Source organism: Phascolarctos cinereus, unplaced genomic scaffold, assembly GCF_003287225.1.
Source record: "Phascolarctos cinereus isolate Bilbo 61053 unplaced genomic scaffold, phaCin_HiC Scaffold_4;HRSCAF=312, whole genome shotgun sequence".
NCBI lineage: Eukaryota > Metazoa > Chordata > Mammalia > Diprotodontia > Phascolarctidae > Phascolarctos > Phascolarctos cinereus.
Genome location: NW_027555847.1, coordinates 126,840,510 through 126,858,467, shown reverse-complemented (window position 1 = coordinate 126,858,467; position 17,958 = coordinate 126,840,510). Strand labels below are relative to the sequence as shown.

The 17,958-nt window shown below is 48.9% G+C and overlaps 2 protein-coding genes across 6 annotated transcripts; both read left to right on the top strand.

Annotated features, from left to right (window-relative positions):
- Positions 1-291: 291 nt before the first annotated feature.
- On the top strand, positions 292-7,777 carry SPNS1 (SPNS lysolipid transporter 1, lysophospholipid). Its single transcript, XM_021006735.2, is given in 14 exon segments — positions 292-399; positions 1,214-1,540; positions 2,077-2,142; positions 2,310-2,446; positions 2,940-3,091; positions 3,280-3,346; positions 3,501-3,646; positions 4,064-4,115; positions 4,118-4,221; positions 4,986-5,175; positions 5,425-5,490; positions 5,849-5,947; positions 6,739-6,910; positions 7,213-7,777. Coding segments are annotated over 13 exon segments (1,605 nt in total). The 5' UTR covers positions 292-399; positions 1,214-1,281; the 3' UTR covers positions 7,308-7,777.
- Positions 7,778-8,506: 729 nt separating this feature from the next.
- LAT (linker for activation of T cells) lies at positions 8,507-15,574 on the top strand. Of its 5 annotated transcripts, none has more exons than XM_078152533.1 (12): positions 8,507-8,616; positions 9,206-9,308; positions 9,522-9,552; positions 9,740-9,783; positions 13,311-13,368; positions 13,643-13,704; positions 13,823-13,849; positions 13,986-14,034; positions 14,119-14,219; positions 14,459-14,845; positions 14,993-15,070; positions 15,306-15,574. In XM_078152533.1, exons 2-10 carry the CDS (start codon positions 9,206-9,208, stop codon positions 14,518-14,520), a joined length of 537 nt encoding a protein of 178 aa, XP_078008659.1. In that variant the 5' UTR covers positions 8,507-8,616; the 3' UTR covers positions 14,521-14,845; positions 14,993-15,070; positions 15,306-15,574. The 5 variants fall into 5 exon arrangements, with proteins under 5 accessions (XP_078008659.1, XP_078008657.1, XP_078008660.1 ...); XM_078152531.1 differs by having other exon boundaries at positions 14,119-14,512; positions 14,783-14,845; XM_078152534.1 differs by having other exon boundaries at positions 13,986-14,219; positions 14,459-14,512; positions 14,783-14,845.
- Positions 15,575-17,958: the final 2,384 nt, after the last annotated feature.

Below are 17,958 nucleotides of genomic sequence, written 5' to 3'. Positions count from 1 at the left end.
CCAGAGGCCGAAGGACTCGTCTGGCGTCAAGCGTGTATTAGGCCCATCCTGGATCCTGAAGAGAGCCACGACATCGCAGCTCGCTGCTTTTCGGGGCCGGGAGCCGCCGCCACCTGGCTCTGGGGGGGCGGTGGAGGCCTCGGGATAGGTTTAGGGGAAGGTTGGAGAGCAGTCCCCTTATTGCCATAGTAACGTGTAACTTGCCTCGTCACGTGTTCAGGGCATGAGCCTGTCACATGACCTCCCGATCAGGTTCGCCGGCTCGCCCACGGCCCCCTGGGTCACATGATCTTCGTGTAGCTGTCATGGCGGTGGCCGCGGTGCTGTTCGGTGCCTGAGCGCTGTAGGGTAGCAGTGGCTGTAGAGCCGGTGGGTGCCGGGAATCGTGCACCATTTGGGGTAAGAGGAGCTCCCTGGACCAAAGGAAAAGGCGGCTTGGAGCGCCGCTGCCCCGTGCGCTGGGGTGGGTCACGGAGCCGTATTCCCCGCCCCTTTCCTCCCCATGTAAACTTGGCCTCCTTGGGTTCCTTCTTCCTGCTCGGGCCCCTCTTTCCTGCCCTCTCGGTATCTGGGCTTTGGTGCACACGCCTGCACCCCCAGCACTAGCCCTTCCCATGGCACCGGGCTCGCCTTCTCTGCTTCCCCGGCGGGGTCGTAGCAACCACGTGGATATGTTTTGTGTGTACCTTCCCAGGTCATGTGGGAGGGGCCCAGGAGGCCGAAGGCCGGACCGCGGTGGAGGCCAGGCCTTGCAGACTGGGGGGACCGGACTCAAAATAGTGTGAATTCTTTCGGTTTCTTATTTTTTCACTTGTAAGATGGGCATAATGATACCACCTCTTACGGTTGTGAGGATAAACAAAAACCACATATAAAACAAGCCCATTGAATGTAAACAGGCATTTTCCTTGGGTCTTTTTCACACCCATTAGGGACTATGTGTCATTTTTCTTATGAAGGCCTGTTAGGAGTTGTGAGCTAAGAATCAGGGAATCAGAGTTCTAGCCCTTGTGCCTTGATTTATCTTCTTTATAAGATTAGGCAAGTCACTTATTGTCATTGGGCCTCAGTATCTTTCTTTGTAAAAATCACAGGATCAACAATTTAGAGCCGGTAGAGATTTTAAAAAGGAGTTAGATTTAATTTCCAAGGCACCTTTAAATTCCTACTTTGTATCTTCTTCATGGTGAATGTGTATTCCTCTTTCCTCCAGGTTAAATTGGCTGGGTCTGAAAGTGTGAGGGACAAGTAACCACAGAGAGAACTGGCTGAGGGGCAGCTATGTCTGGGCTGCTGGGTCAGCCAGACACTGCCCCATTTCTCAGCCAAGCAGATGATACAGAAGAAGGAATGGGGGCCCCAACCCCTGGTGCTGGCAAGACTGCAAGTTTGGGGGGGCCAGAGCCACAGGATAGAGAAGACCCAGATGGGGAAGGGCTACAGCTGATAACAGGCATCTCTCCTGGACATGCAACTTTGATTGTGGGTGTACTTTGTTATATCAACCTTCTTAACTACATGGACCGTTTTACCGTGGCAGGTAATTAATTTGGAAGGACTTTTGTGTCAGCATTTTGAAGGTAGTGGTTGTTTGTTTAGTCATTTTTTTCAGTAATGTCTGGCTCTTCATGATCCCATTTTGGGGTTTTCTTGGCAAAAATACTGGAGTGCTTTGCCAGGTAGTTCTCTAGCTCATTTTACAAATGAGGAACTGAAACAAACAGGGTTTAAATGACTTAACCCAGGGTCACACAGCTAGTAAGTGTTTGAGGCCAGATTTGAACTCAGGAAGATAAGTCTTCCCGACTTCAGGTCAGGTACTCTATCCACTGTGTCACCTATCCATCTGTGTCACCCATCCTTGAAGGCAGAGACTATTTAATTTGTGGTTTTGTATCCTGAACATTTTGCACATAATGGTGCTTAATAAATATTGAATTGAATTTTGAGGCAACCAAGAAAAGACCAGAGGCTCTTGGAGGTGACTCCATTGCCGGTAAAAAGAGAGAGATAAGCTCGATTTGAAAGATATTTTCCTTTCCTCACCACCTTCTCTTCCACTGAACTGTTTTCCAGGCGTTCTTCCAGACATTGAGCAGTTCTTTGGTATTGGTGACAGCAGCTCTGGCCTCATCCAAACTGGTGAGTAGGGTTTTGTCCCTGGGATAAGCTGCTTTCAGTGTGAAGAGGAATGTCCTGAAGTCTGAGAAATTTTTTTCCCCTATGTGCCTCTTCAGGGTTATGGGTTATTTGGTTGGGGAGACAGGGGATTCTGATGGGAGGGTTTAATCCTTCTGTCTCTTCTCCAGTGTTTATTTCCAGTTACATGGTGCTGGCCCCTGTATTTGGCTACCTGGGTGACAGATATAACAGGAAGTACCTCATGTGTGGTGGCATTGCCTTCTGGTCATTGGTGACTCTGGGTTCTTCATTCATCCCTAGAGAGGTGAACAAGCGTCTCATGGTTCTGGCCCCACTCTTAAAATGCATTTACCGGTGATCTGTTATGGGACACAACTACAACAAACTGACATATCACTTCAGTAGCTTTGTCTTTGTCCCTGTTTGCTCTTTTACCTGAGAACCTCCAGGTTATAGGGGCATTCATTCTCTCCCACTCTTAACCTCTGTTTTGTTTTCTTTTGTTTGGTTTTCGTTTGTTTGGTTCCTCTGCCCACCCCATAAATGTAGGCTTTCCCCAAGGCTTTGTCCTTGACTCTTTTTTCTTCTCTCTGTGTTCTGTCCCCTAGAGAACTGAACTGCTTAGGTGGTTTCAGCAGTCATTTCTTTGTAGATAACTTCCTAAGTCAGCATTTCAGGTAGATTTGGTTCGTTTTGTTTTGCCAAAAAGCTTGGCGAGCCAGGGAGGTCAGTAAAGGGTCTGTGAAACTCTCTGAGGTGGAGGATGTCCGATTTTGTTTTTTTAATTCTTTTTCTAGAGATTTTGGCTGCTTCTCTTTACCCGGGGCCTGGTAGGGGTTGGGGAGGCCAGTTATTCTACTATTGCCCCCACCCTCATTGCCGACCTCTTTGTAGCTGATCAGCGAAGTCGAATGCTTAGTGTCTTCTACTTTGCCATCCCTGTGGGCAGGTGAGATCATGGGGAGAGGAAGTAGGAGGAACTAGGGCTCTGTCTTCAGGCTGGGAGAAGGGCTTTCTGGCCCGGAGAACGAGAGACAGAAGACTAGCCTGGGAGGAGGTACCAGCCTCATCTGGGGAGAGGAGAACCTTCTGTTAGAGGCGCATCCTCTAACCTGAATCCTATAATCATTTTTCCAGTGGTCTGGGTTATATCGCAGGATCAAAAGTGAAAGATGTGGCTGGCGATTGGCACTGGGCACTCAGGGTGAGTCTTCCTGAGCCTCTTACGCACCTTTGGCCCTCTTTCAAATAGGATGTGTGTGTGTGTGTGTGTGTGTGTGTGTGTGTGTGTGTGTGTGTGTTGTGTTCTCCAGCCTCCAGTTGTTCCTGAGGTTAAGGGGACTGTTCTCTCTCCTTAGGTCACCCCAGGCCTTGGGATGATAGCAGTGTTGCTGCTGTTTCTGGTGGTGAGGGAGCCGCCTCGTGGAGCTGTGGAGCGCCATTCAGACACCCCTCCCTTGAACCCCACCTCTTGGTGGGCAGATGTGCGGGCTCTGGCTCGGAAGTGAGTCCCAAAGATTTTTGTATAACCCTTGACTCATACCCATGGACTTCTTTAGTCCTTTAAGGAGGATCTGTTACACTTCTTATGAAATGAAGTGGGAGTTCATCCTGTGTGGACTTTGACTCTCACCTCTAGGAACCATGAGCCATAAAACCTTAATACCCTCCTCCATCTGGTGACTGGATAACTAAGTTGCAGTCCAGGTATGGGGGGCGGGGGGGTGGGATTAACAACTTCATCTTATGTCTCCTTGCCTTATGAGGGTGAATGTCACTTGTACCAAATGGTCTCCTGCCAGCTTTTACCATCCTTTCCTTCTCTCTCACTCCCCTAAATTAACTTTTGCCCTTGCCCCGAGTGTTGTTGTGGGATAGGAGATGACTGTTCTGAATTCTGACCTTGTCCCTTTTGCTACAGTCCCAGTTTTGTGCTCTCTTCCTTGGGATTCACAGCTGTGGCTTTTGTCACGGGGGGTCCCTGGCGCTGTGGGCACCAGCTTTCCTGCTCCGTGCTCGCGTAGTCTTAGGAGAGACCCCACCTTGCCTCCCTGGAGACTCCTGCTCCTCTTCAGACAGGTACTGGGAAGGCTTCTCAGAGTGGGGAGGGGTTATGGAAAGGGCCTCTGGGTTCATGTTTTTCCTCAGTGGGTCAGCAACTTGGCAGGATAAATGGTCCTTCTTCCTTCCTCTGTATTTTGTGGGCTGATATGTGTGTGGCAGTTGGGTAAAAAGGGACAAGAAGGAGTAGGTGCCAGATTCAGGCCTCCACTCACAGTGGCCAAAGAAGGAAGTATTTAGGGACAAGCTATTACAGTTCTTTGAGCCCAGGGAGCCAAGTGAGAAATGCAGCTGGGGTTTGAGAATATTGAAGGTTCAGAAAGTAGGAGGCCATTATGAGGGAGTGGAAGGAAACATGGATTTGGAACAACTGAGTTCCAGAACATCTTTTCAGATATTTTTCATGGGACCTTTGGCCAGTCACTTTTTCTAGCCTGAGTGTCCTCCTCTATAGAATGAAGATGAACTGCCCATTTCATAGGGTCAGGCTCTTAAGCCTATAGAGATGACATTTGTTAGTGAAAGATAAAAGTCCTGGAGCCAAAAGCCAGGGGCCTCCTGGCCTAGGTCCAGGGAGGAGCCAGTTTCCAGAAGCTGGTACAGGCCAGGGTAGGAGTTCTTGTTCATACCTGGTGTCAGCAGCGTCTCAGCCTTTGGGCCCAGTTCTGCTAGGAGGAGAAGGATACTGAACTTTGTAAAGCAGAGAGAGGCCTTTTACACTGACATGGTGGGTCTTGGGCCCCTTGCTTCCCTCAGTCTTCCTCTTTTTTTCTCCTTCCCAGTCTCATCTTTGGGCTGATCACTTGCGTGACTGGGATTCTGGGTGTGGCCTCTGGGGTAGAGATCAGCCGCCGTCTTCGCCGCACCAACCCCAGGGCTGACCCCTTGGTCTGTGCAGCTGGATTGCTGGGATCTGCCCCCTTTCTGTTCCTGGCCCTGGCTTGTGCTCAGGGCAGCATTGTAGTTACCTATGTGAGTATCCTCAATTTTTTCCCATTTCCAGATGTCACCAACCCCCAACACATTAGAGCACAAGCACAGCCCTCCCAGCAGCAGCCCTGAGCTCGGACTGGGAGCGGGGAGCGGTGGGGGAGGGAAGGGGGAAGCAAAACTCATGGTCCCCAGCTTCAATCCCACACCTCCCTACATGGCTCAAGAAGAAGTAGAGGGAAAGTCAGAGAGCTGCTCATCTGTTCCCTGATGCCCAGTTTTTGTCCTCAGGTTTTCATCTTCATTGGAGAGATTCTGCTGTCCATGAACTGGGCCATTGTGGCAGACATTCTGCTGGTGAGAGGGTGGGCCATCTCCGACCTGACACGGGTGGTGACTGTCCTAGTGATTGGCATTTTGGCTGTGAGGTCCCGGGGAGGCTTTTGTTCCCCTGGGTTCGTGGCTTTGTTCTGTCCTGTTGTAAGAAAGTGACCCATGACCCAGAACTCAAAGCTCCTGGTGAGTCAGGAATTTCACTGGTCATGTAAGGAGAGCTGCCTTTCTCTTCGGTCTCCCTCCATGTAGTTTGAGCTGAGCAGCTTAATTCAGAAAATGTTGATGGAATTCCAAGCTTAGCCCCCTCTATCCTGGCCTTTCTACTCAGCTCTCCTGACCTCTTGGGGAATCTAACTTTGGGTCTCAATTCCCTACCTAGTATGTGGTTATTCCCACACGCCGGTCAACAGCAGAGGCCTTCCAGATTGTCCTGTCCCATCTGTTGGGAGATGCTGGGAGCCCCTACCTCATTGGGCTGGTGAGTGTTAATCTTCTTTTGGGAGGCTTTAGCCCTGGCCGGGTCATCCTGGCCCAGGGCAGTTAGGAAGCAGTGAGGATGGGGCGAGGGGAAAGAGAGAGAGATTCTTTGTCAGCCAGGAGGGTCAGTCTGATTTCACCAGCCACTGGCGTATCCATCACTGTCCTCTGAGGGATGAAGAGCTGTCCTGTGGAAGGGAGATTACGCTTGCTCTTCTTACCTCGGGGAGGCACATTTTTGGCTTGGTGAAAGAAAAAGCTTTCAGAAAATGGAATGGGCTGCTTTGTAAGGCAGTGAGCTACTCATCCTTGGGCTTCTTTGGGTGAAAGCTAGATGACTACTCGTTAGGAAAGTTTTCAGATGGGGTTGTGTAATCTAGGGTGTTCAGGTCTTCTCTGCACGGTTGCTGATGCCCTTTCCGAATTCTAACTCTCTGATTCAGAGGGAGAAGACAGCTCGGTCCTGGATCTGGAGCTTTTGTAGGGAGACAAGACAAACATCAACCTAGAGAACACTTCAAGGCAGCATTTGAATAGATGCAGGATAGTGAGGTGCAAACAGTGCGGATAATCTGGCAGATCTTGGACTCTGTGTCCCTTCCCCGCCTGACTCTGTCTCCCTCCTGCTCCTCAGTCTGACTGCCTGTCCCTTCCCCTGTCTCCCTCGGTGTTTCTCTCCGCCCTCCCCCCATCCTGCCCTCATCTCTGACTCCCTCCTTCCCCTTTCTCAGCCCCCTGGGCCTCCCCCGACCCAGGCTATGACCACTGCTTGCTCTCTCTTCTCCCCTCTAGATATCTGACCGTCTCCGCCGTGACTGGCCTCCTTCCTTCCTCTCCCAGTTCCGGGCCCTGCAGTTTTCCCTCATGCTTTGTGCCTTTGTTGGGGCGCTTGGGGGTGCAGCTTTCCTGGGCACCGCCATGTACATTGAAGGTGATCGAAAGAGAGCCCATCTCCATGTGCAAGGTGAGCATTCCCTCTTGGAGGTCTTGTTCCAGGGCCCCTTGTCTCCATCCCCAGCTCTCCTTCCCCCAGATCTTTGTCTTCCATACTCTCTCCGTCCCCTAGCTTCTGTCCATGGTCCATCTCCCTAACTCCCTCAACCCTATCTGTCTTTCTATCCCTTTGTCCCTTTCCAGCCCTCCCTTCCACTGGGGTGCCTTTGTGCCCTCCCTGTAGGCTCGTGCCTGTCTGTTGTTCTCTCTCTCTCTGCTCTGCTCCAAGATGTTTATCTTCCCCTGATCTCATCACCTCTTCTCTCTCCCCAGGACTCCTGAGGGATGTGCCCCCTCCAGATGATCAGATCGTGGTCCCTCAGCGAGGCCGTTCTACCAAGGTCCCAGTGTCCAGTGTGCTCATCTGATTGGGTGGACTGTGGCCTGAGGCCACCTCGTGTTCTGGTTCCCCTCAGGGGGATAGGTGGGCAGTGGGCAGGACTCTGAGTATAAACCCAGCACCGTGGACTGTTACCCCATCCCTGTGCCAGGTGTGGTACCATGACCTCTGACCTGGGACCACAGGATTGGGACAGTGGCTGAGGTTTGTCCCTTTTTCCCTCCCTGAGCACATGCGCACATAGACGCACTACATGCACAGCAATATCGGTCAGGGAGTGATTCTGGATCAGAGAGGAGGCGGGTGGTTGGAAGGCCACGGAGCGGGCGCCCTCGACTTTCTGCAGGTCTCTTTGGGGAGGGAAGATCTCTTTTCCCTCTGCCTGTCAGGCTATAGGTGGGTTCCAAGCCGTCTTCCTGGGGTCAGGGGCAAGGTGCCCCCACTGTCCAGGCAGGAGGGTTTGGTGCTATTTTTATCTGAATAAACTTTGTAACCAGAGCCTAGTGTCAGCTTGTGTCCTTTTCCTTCCCAGCTCCATGACTTGAGAGAGAAGGGGAGGAGCCCTGTGGGGTGGCAGGCAGATTCTGTCTTTGCTCAGGGCTCTCTGTATGTTAGCGTTAGAACTTGAGGTAGTCTGTTTTAGGAGCCCTTCCTGCTCAAGCAGTCTAGAGTATGTGCTTTGAGGGCCCTTCCTGCTCCGGCAGTCTGTGATTCCGTTGGCCCAATGTGACATTGACTCACCCACTGTCTTTCCCTAATAGACCCTTTAGAAGCTCGTCCTCTCGCTAGCCGGCAGGCAGTCCAGCTATTAGGGATGATAAGATAGTAGTTATCCTGTTCCTCTGCTCCCTGGATGATAGAATGTCAGAAATCCTTTGTTCAACCTGCTCTTTATAAAAGATGGAAGTTGAGTCTGAAAGAGGTCAAAGTTCCATTCTCTTTTTTCTCCCCATCCTCTCTGCTCTCCATTAATGTATTGTCTCATGCGTGAACAAGATCCCATTTGGGGAACATGTGGCCCCTGACAATCTATGGTGCTAACCCTAATCATCCAGAAGGACCCTTTGAGAACAGCTGGGAATTCTTGATTACCAAGGCCCCTAGGAGACCATCCCAAGTAGGATTGCTGGACTGGAGCAATGGGGGAGACCTGGGGTGCTCCCCTCCCCCTGGGGGGCACGAGGATGGGGGTGGGAGGCGGGCGCAGCCATGCGAGGAGCCACGATAACTTCCTGTCCCCGCCCGGAGCTCACCACAGCTTCCTGCTGCGGGCAGGCAGGCGCTGAGTGTAGGAGAGGAGGGGATCGGGGAACAGAACCGTCGGGACCAGGGACCAGGTACGGGGACATGGCGGGAGTGGAGGGGGTTTCTGATGCCCAAACAGGACCCCCCCAGCCAATCTGCCTGGCTCCCAACAGGCTAGTAAGGCTCAGCAGAGACCATGGTAAACCTAAGCTTGTCTTCCATACCCACCCTAATTTTATGAGTGCTCAAGAGGTAGAGAGAGCCTCCTACTTGGCCTTTATTTGCTTATATCAGCTTTTCTTGGTACCAGCCTGAGCCCCTCTGATACAGAGAGACAGCTGACTGAGCCCACTGCCTCGCTTTGACACCATGCTCTGAATACCTGGGTTCCCGTGCCCTAAGTCCGTAGCCTGTGGGCTCTTCTGGCCTCCATCCTTTACGTGGGCCTCTTGTGACACCATTGCCTGCTGAGGGCTTAAATGTTCTCTACCCCCAACCTTTTAACTTTTCCTTTTTCTCCATCCATTATCTTGGGAGGAAAGTTTGGGATCCAAGTCTAGAATTCTTGCTCTGTCTAGTCAAGTGGGAAGGGGAATAGGTGGGGGTGGGGTATGGTTGGAAGGCTTTCTGGGACTGGCCTTGTGGGCTGCCCTAACCTGTGGGCCTTGGCCTATGCCCCAGATGGAGACCACCTCTCTGGGCCCTAGCCTCCTCTGGCTCCTCATTCTACTGTTCCCAGCTCTGCTTGTCACTGCCCTGTGTTTGTGTTGCCGGGACTTCCCTGGTAAGTGAAATACTTTTAGCTCATCCCTGTAGACCCAGTCAACCCCATAAACCAACCATCCCTTCACCTTGCACAAGGGGTCCTATGTTCCCATATTCACAAATTCATCCACTGTTCTCTTACGGGGTCACCTCTCCCTTGTTCCTTGCCCTAGCTTAAAGGAACTCCTGTTCTTGTCCCATCCCTTCAGCCTCACCTGCCTCTCCCCCACAGGCCCCAACTCTGAGGTCTCCCCAAGTGACAGGTGAGTGTCTTTGACTATTCCTCATTCCGAAATAGTGGCTGTGATGGACCAGTATTGGAAGGAGGGGAGTTATCTGAGTAGGGGCTGGTTGGTGAGAGGATGTTGGGGCGGTGGCTAGAAATGGGTATGGAAGTATGGGGCCTCCTCTTCTACCACCCCCAGCCCATGCCTTCCTTCTTTTCACCAGCTCATATCAGCCAAGCAGTGGATTAGTCATCCTCAAACGCCCCTGTGAGTATGGCAGGAGGTCTCTATACACTATATACTTCCCTGGGACTGCTTTGAGGAATAAGAGAATGAAGTCTTAGGGGAGAGTCAGTGTGTGAGTGAGTATGTGTCTGTGTGTCAGTGTGTGAGAATTTGAAAGATACGGCTTTTGTTATGTGTCCGTACTATATTTGTTAGGGATTCATTCCCAATCTCCTGCCTTTGGAATGTCTGCCACAGCCTTTGACCCTCAGCATCGTTGAATTTAGAGCTGGAAGATGTTTCAGAGATTGTCGAGTCTGACCTCATTTTACAGATAATAAAACCGAGGTACTAGTTTGGGAGATGGGAGGATAGGACCCCCTAGGTAGGGAATAAATTGACCAAGGTCACAGAGCTGAGCCCAGTTCTTTGTCCCTTCTCTAAGCCCTACTCCAAAGTAAAGTGACCCTTTAAGGCTGGGGTTCTTTGCTTTTTTTGTGCCATGGCCCCATGGCCCTTCAGTTGTAGCATATGGACCCCTTCCCAGAGCAATAATTTGTTGCCTACATCCATAATCTAAGGAGATGCTCAATTTCAGGTAGAGGTTAGTGAAGATAAAGATGTAACTGTTTTTCCATCCGAGTTCACAGACCCCCTGAAATGTATCCACAGACCCCATGTTAAGAATCTTTGCTCTGAGACTCTTTAAGAAGAGACTCCTTAGAGCACTGGGATCTTCAGTCTCCTAATAGCTCCCAGAGGGCAAGGATTATTTTTCGTTTTTGTATTTCTTCCCACCCCAACCTGGCACAGAGTGGACTGCTTAATGAATTCAATTCGTTGAATTGAATTAGCCAATCACAAACCATTTAGTTCAATTCAATAAGCATTTAATCAAGTGTCTCCTCCGTGGTGGGGGCCACCTCCAGTAGTCCTGATCTATATCTCTCTACTGGACCCAGATGGCTCTGGAAGAGAAAGTGAGGCTGGTGACTTTGTACAGCCCTGCCTCACTTAAATCCAATTCACTTGCAAGTCATGGCATCACCTCCCTGATGTCATGGTCCTCTTCAAGAATGAAGGACAAGTAACAACTTGTGAGTAATCTGAGCTGCTCCAACCCAACTGGCCAGTTCCAGTTGGGCAGCGAAGATCCTTCCTTCCCCTTTCCTTTCTTTCTTTCCTTTCCTTCCTTCCTTCCTTCCTTCCTTCCTTCCTTCCTTCCTTCCTTCCTTCCTTCCTTCCTTCCTTCCTTCCTTCCTTCCTTCCTTCCTTCCTTCCTTTCTTCCTTCCTTTCCTTCCTTCCTTCCTTCCTTCTTCCTTCCTTCCTTTCCTTCCTTCCTTCCTTCTTCCTTCCTTCCTTCCTTCCTTCCTTCCTTCCTTCCTTCCTTCCTTCCTCCCTCCCTCCCTCCCTTCCCCTTGCCTTCCCTTCTTCCTTCTCCCTCCCACATAGGGGATCATAACCTTACCTGTAGGTGCTTTGACCAAAGGAGTATAAATTTTTATTGCTGAAACCTAACAAGATATCTTGGGGTTTATGGGCTAGATGTCTTTCTTAAGGACAATGCCCTAAACCAAATTCACTCTAGCTCTCATTCATTGGCCAATAGGTCCCAGCCCAAAGCTCCACTTAGTGGTCATTGTTTGGGCCCTGATGGTTCAGAGTGAATGTAAATAGTAACTGTTTCTCTTTTGGTCAGGAACCCTGAGTCTTCCCCTCCCAGATTGATTTTTTTTTCCTTAGGTAAAAGGGGCTATTCCTTGGCTCATTTCTTACCCTGCCTTATTCACTCAATGGGCATTGCCTTAGTCAAAATGATAACTTAGAAAAACCTTAGCTTAAAAAGGCCAAGGTCTCCACTGCATCCGGGGCCATCTCCAGTTGTCCTGATCTATCTGTATCTGGCCACTGGACCCAGATGGCTCTAGAGGAGAAAGTGAGTCTGGTAACTTTGCACAGCCCTCTTTCACTCAAATCCAGTTCACTTGCAAGTCATGTCATCATCTTCCTGACATCATGATCCTCTTCAAGAACAAAGAACAAACAACAACTCTGTGGTAGGCCTCTGTGTTAGACATAAAAAGACAGAAAAGATAGTCCTTGCTTACAAGGAGCTTCCATTCTCCTGGGCAGGAGGTGGGCACTACATGTTCATAGATAAATAAATGCAAAGTAATTTAGGGAGAGGTGAGTACTAATGACCCAGGAGGGTAAGGAAAGGCTTCTTGTGGGAGATGGGTACATGAGTTGAGTCTTGAAGAAAGTCAAGTCCCAAGAGGCCATTGCTTTTCAGTGACTCATGCAATACTCCTCCCACGTGTGGCCTGTACCTCCTTCTTTATTGGTTTGGGAAAAGGAATAGGGGGACATGGAGAAATAGGGCCCCTACAGGTCAGACAGAATTGAGAAATTTGGGAGATGACAGGTTGTAACTTTTACAACTCTTCACGTGCTTTGTGCTCTTGCCGACAATGGTTTTTGACATATTTGTTTTATCTGGTATTTTTTTTAAAAATTTATCGGTATTGTTGTGTCCTGTTGAGTTTCCATTGGGTGGATTGAGGGGAGGGGAAGATTTCCTTGCTAAGGCCAGGAGAACTGGAGAATTTCATGTACTTCAGGGAGGATTTTGACAAGAACTACTAAATGGCCCACATCTGTAGAGACCACGTGGAAATATCTCTTGACTTGGAGTCGGAAGGACAGGGTTTGAAAGCTTACCCTGTGTTACCTATTAGCTGTATGGACCCTGGACAGGCCCTTTTCTGTAAAGTGAGGGAATTAAGCCAAACTTGAGCTCAGGTCTCTTTTACAGCTTTAAATTCTGTGGTCCTATGCTGTAGATGTGAAGGGCTTTCAGAAATGATTGCATGTAATAATATTATTTTTAAAATATTAAGAATATTAATTATCATATAAAATAAGTAAAAAATTAAAAAATTAAAAATATTTTTAATGAAAGAAAGAAACAAAAGAACCTTCCCTTATGTGTCTTTGCCAACGATATGCCCTATCCCCGAAATGTCCCCCCTTCCTCTCTTTACCTACTGTATTCCTGCCCATCTTTTTTTAAGCCCCCACCACCATACCTGGGAAGCAAACCCTCTCCCCCCCAGTCAATAACTTTCTCCATCTGACCTCTGTTCCCATTGTTTTGCTAGCTCTCTGATGTACTCACATAATATTGTAAATGCTAGCCGTCTGCTTTGTGTCTTCTCCCTTCCTGGGTTCTAGGTTCCATGAGAGGACCATGGGGCCATGTCTTTGCTAAACTTTATTTCTCCCATGGTGCTTTTTAGGTCAGCATTCTGCATGTTCTAGATGCAGTAGGCGTTTCATTAATGTTTGTTGAGTAAATAATGAACTCGTCTAAGAGACCCCTCAGTCCCCAATCCTCTTGAATTTTGAATTTCTTGAAGAAAATGTCCTTTTAGGCATTGAGGGCCCTTACCCTGGGTAGGATCTCAAGCTGTCCTCTACCTCTCCTTGGGAATCTCAGCCCTGTCCTGATTCCTTCCTCCTGCCCCAGGTCCTCTGATGCTGTGTACCTCTAATCTTTACCCCACAGACACTAATACTTCGTGGCCATCTGCAGTATCCTGCCAGCCAGATCTGCTCCCTATCCCGTAAGTATCTGCTCAGGTTTCCTCTCTGGTGTCCCCTGAACCTCAGGCCCCTCTTTTCCCAGCCACAGCAGTCTCACCTGAAGTCTGTGACCTCTGCCTTCTTGCCCTCGGGCCTTCTCTGAATCCTGGGACATCGACATCACTGCCCTTAGTTTTGTGTCTTCCTACCTTCCTGCCTCCCCTGAGCCAAGGCATTGCTACTCCCCTCATTCCTCTGGGCTCTTGAAGCTCCCTCCCTTCCCCAAGGGGTGACCCCTAATTTTTAACCCTTTAGGAGGTCTCCACAACATCCAGGGTTGTCACACCGGATTACTTCTCGGCGAGACGCAGACACCCGTGAGTTGGGCAGTGAACTAGTTATGGAGGGTGGTTCTGTAGTCTGAAGTGGGTGGGAGAGTGAGCCTGGCTCAGGCTGGGTGGTTGAGCTGATGGTGACTCTCTCTTTCCCTCCCAGGCAGTGAGCCCAGCTACGAGAATGAGGGTATATCAATCACCACTGGCAGTGGGGGGTTGGGCTGGGACCTTAGGCAGGGGGAGGGAGGAAGGAAGGAATGAGCCTGATTGGACAGGCCTCCCCAGACCACCTGCTCTGACACCTGTGTTTCCCCTGGAGCTAGAACCTGAGGATGCTGATGAAGAAGATGACTACCACAATGAAGGCTATCTGTGAGTAGTAGGGTTGACCTCAAAGAGAGAGTCTTTGAGAAGGGAGAGGCTTGGTGGTCACACCATCCTGTTTCCCATTGGCAGCGAGGTTCTACCAGATGACTGCCCGAATTCCAGTTCTGCACCTCTGTCCAACTCAGCACCTAACCTGGGCAGTCCCGGCCTTAGGGATAGTCCATCTTCCAGTGAGTTGGGAGTGATTGGGGGCCTCCCCCCAGGCGCCCTGGGATGGGAGGGTAGGTCTGGGTTGGGGAGAGGGGCATTGTCTGGACAACTGGACTGTGCAGGGATGGGGGAGTTTTTGTGTGGCTGCGTAAGGAAGGATACGTACATGTATGTTGGGGTATTTATGGGTGACAGATATGGAGGGTTGTCCCTGGTTGTCCTGGCTCTAACTTCTTCCTCCTGGGGCATTTTCCTGTAGTGGTATGGGGAGAGGATTATGTGAATGTCCTAGAGAGTACAGAGGTGTCTCTGGGTAAGTGACTGTCTGCCCATGCTACTACCTCCTCCGTGTCCTTTTCTCTTTCCTTCCCTAACCAACAGGAATCCTTCCTCTCCTCCTTCCTTTTATTTCTCTCTTCCCCCCTTCTTCCCTCTTTTCCACCCTCCCCTACACCCTCCTTGTTCCTTCCTCTCCTTCCTCCCCTCCTCCTTTCCCTGCACTCTCTCTTCTTCCTTCTCCCTCCTCCCTCCCCTGCACCCTCCCACTGCAGCTCCTTTTCTATCCTTCCTTCCTTCCATCCAGGTGGGAGCTGTGAATATGTGAACATGCCAGAAGCCCAGGAAGAAAGAACGCCTTCCAACAGAAGTGAGGCTGGCGTTTAGGGTCTGGGGAAGAGTTCCCAGCTGGGGCTGGCCCCTTGGGGAGAGAGCACTAGAGGAAGGGAGGGTACAAAGGAGTCATCAAACCGGGAGTTTGAGGATCAAGATTCACGTTCATCCCTTTCCCCTGCAGCCCCAGTGACTGACCAGGAGGGTGAGGAAGAGGGGCCCGATTATGAGAACGTACAGGAACAAAATGGACACTCCTTCAGTGAGTGATTACCCAAGCCCTCTCCTCCCCCTCCTAACTCTGACCCTGACGGACCCTAACCCCCCTGCCCCTCCCCCCACCCCGGCAGCCCAATGGCGTTCTTTCTTCCCCCCCTCCCCAAATACATCCAACCACTCTCCACAGAGCCAACTCCTCCTTAGGAACCCCTCTCAACCCAATCTCTGAGTTATCTGCTCAGTTCAAATCATTCTCCCTGCCTTCTTTTATTTGACAGCCTGAGGCCCAGTGTCTCTTGGATATAGGGGAAAGGAAGTATCAGTGGAACTGCTGACCACCTCTGACCTCTGGTTCCTATCCTGACACAATCCTGAGAGTCATACCTTTAACTTATTGTCACTTTGGAAATTCCCCTGCCTGGTCCCAAGCAGTCTGCACCTTCTTCTCCTGACATAACCTGAGAACAACTACCCTCTTTGCTCCTTAGCCTGTGGGCTATAGTCCCTCCTTAGTGTATTGAAATAAAGTCCAGGACTTTCTAGCTAAGTGTGGCTCTGATGCTCTGTGGAGAGTGTGAAAAGATTGAGGGTGTGAATGAGTGCACATGTCCATGTTTATACCCTTGGGTCTGAGTGTGTGTGTGTGTGTGTGTGTGTGTGTGTGTGTGTGTGTGTGTGTGTGTATCATATGCACCCTTATGCTTAGGCACTGGTATGGCTACTGAAAACCAGGCAAGCCCAGATTTATGAACAATCTGCATTCGAAATGTTCATTTATTTAGAATGTCATTTTTTTTAACCATATGAAAGAATGTTCCAAATACTAATAGTACTAATAATAACTGAAATGAACATTGAAACAATTCTCAGGTTCCACCTCATACTCTGCAAATGGGCAAAGATGACAAAAGAAATAGTCAAAAGCTTTAAGGGCTGTGGAAAGACAGACACGTTCGTGCACTGTTAGGTAGAGCTGTAAATTGGTACAATCACTCCTCAAAGCTGTTTGGAATTATGCTGAGGAAGGATAGCCATGCCGTTTAACCTAGAGATCTCAATGCTGGTGTGTATGTCTCCCAAATCATGTCAAAGGTAAAAAAGAAAGGCCCAGTACACACCAAAACAGTATCAACTTATGTGGTAGCAAAGAACAAAGTATATGTCTGTTGAATGAACTATGGCTAAGCAAATCATGGTACATGAATGTAATGGGATGTTACTGAGTTATAAGGTTATAACAAGTATAAAGAATATGGAGAAGCTTGGGAAGGCATGAACTAATGCAGAGTGAAGTCAACAGAACCAGGAAAATGATATATACAGTTATAACAATGTAAAGGGAAAGAATGGAGGGAACAATGACAAAAACTGACCAAGCTTGACACCCTTCCCCCATCCCCCCCCCAAAAAAAGGTGAGAAAAACAACACATTCTTTGTGGAGGTAGGGGATTAAGAGAGTGGAAAATTTGTTTTTGGTATTTTTTTCTGAACTGCTTCCCCCCCCCCCCCCCCCCCCCCCGCCCCTGTTCTTTGTTATAGAGGATGGTTCTCTGGGTAAGAGAGGTTGAGGAAAGGATCTATTTGGAAATGAAAGTAATATAAGAGATACCTTTGAAAAAAAAGACAGTTTAGCTTTCCCCCTTTACATTGATATGGTTAAGGTCATGGGCAACCCTACAAAAAACTATCATACCCATAATATGACTGAAATCCTGTACATTTTATAGAGAGATAAGATTTAGAGATAAAAGAAACCTTAGAGATCCCAGAAATTCTCCTACTTTTTGGTCTCAAGACCCCTGGACCCTCTTAAAAATTATTGAGGAGCCACCCCCCTCCCTAAGAGCTTTTATTTGTGTAGATTATATCTTTTTATATTTACCATATTAAAACTGATAAAATTTTAAAATATTAATTCCTTTAAAACAGTAATAAATCCATTGCATGTTAACATAAATGACATTTTTAAGTGAAATACAGCTATATTTACCAAAACGAGATTTATTGAGAACAGCGGTATTGTTCTGCAAATCTCTTTAATGTCTGGATTAATAGAAGACAGCTGGATTCTCATGTCTGCTTCTGCACTCAATCTGTTGTGATATGTTATCCTGATTGAAGTATGTGAAAAAAAATCTAGCCTCACAGACAGGTGGTTGGAAAAGGAAAGAGTATTTTAATAGCCAATAACATCTTAATATCATGAAAATTGTTTTGACCTCATGGAGGTACCCTGGAAGGATCTCAGGCCCTGCACGAAACCATGGACCACACTGAATGGTCTTTTCTTAATTCTCCTTCTTGACCTCTCTGTAGTCTTTGGTGCTGTAGATCACCCTCTTTTCCTTGATACTTCAGATTTTCAGAATGCCACTCTGCTTGTTCTCCTACCTATCAGAACATTCCTTAGTCTCCTTTACCGGACTCCTGTAGATCACACCCTCTAACTGTAGATGTCCCTCAGGGTTCAGTCCTGGGCCCTCTTCTCTTCTCTAAACTAGTACTTCACTTGGTAATCTCATCCACTCCCAAGGATTTAATTACCATCTTTATGCTGGTGATTCTCAAATCTATCCTGCCCCAAACTCTTTGCTTGACCTCCAGTCTCAAAACTAGTTGCCTTTCAAACATCTCAACTGGATGTCCAGTAGATATCTTAGACTCATGTCCAAAACTGAACTCTTTATCTTTCCTCCTCAACCCTCCCCCTCCTCCTAACTTCCTATTATTGTAGAGGGCAGCACCACCCTCCTAGTCCTTGTAATGCAATTCCTTTTAATTTCCTCCCCACCCCACCCCACCTCACTTCATATCCAATCTGTTGACAAGGCCTGTTGATCTCACCTTTACAACATCTGTAGAATGCACTCCCTTCTCTTGGCTGATATTGCCACAACCCCGGTACAGGCCATCATCACCTCATGCCTGAT

Bases quoted from the DNA above. Each gene is read 5' to 3' on its own strand.
- LAT (XM_078152531.1), top strand. From the start codon at position 9,206: ATGGAGACCACCTCTCTGGGCCCTAGCCTCCTCTGGCTCCTCATTCTA. The intron at 9,553-9,739 runs GTGAGTGTCTTT...TCTTTTCACCAG, and splicing joins GAGGTCTCCCCAAGTGACAG to CTCATATCAGCCAAGCAGTG. The intron at 14,035-14,118 runs GTGAGTAGTAGG...TCCCATTGGCAG, and splicing joins TACCACAATGAAGGCTATCT to CGAGGTTCTACCAGATGACT.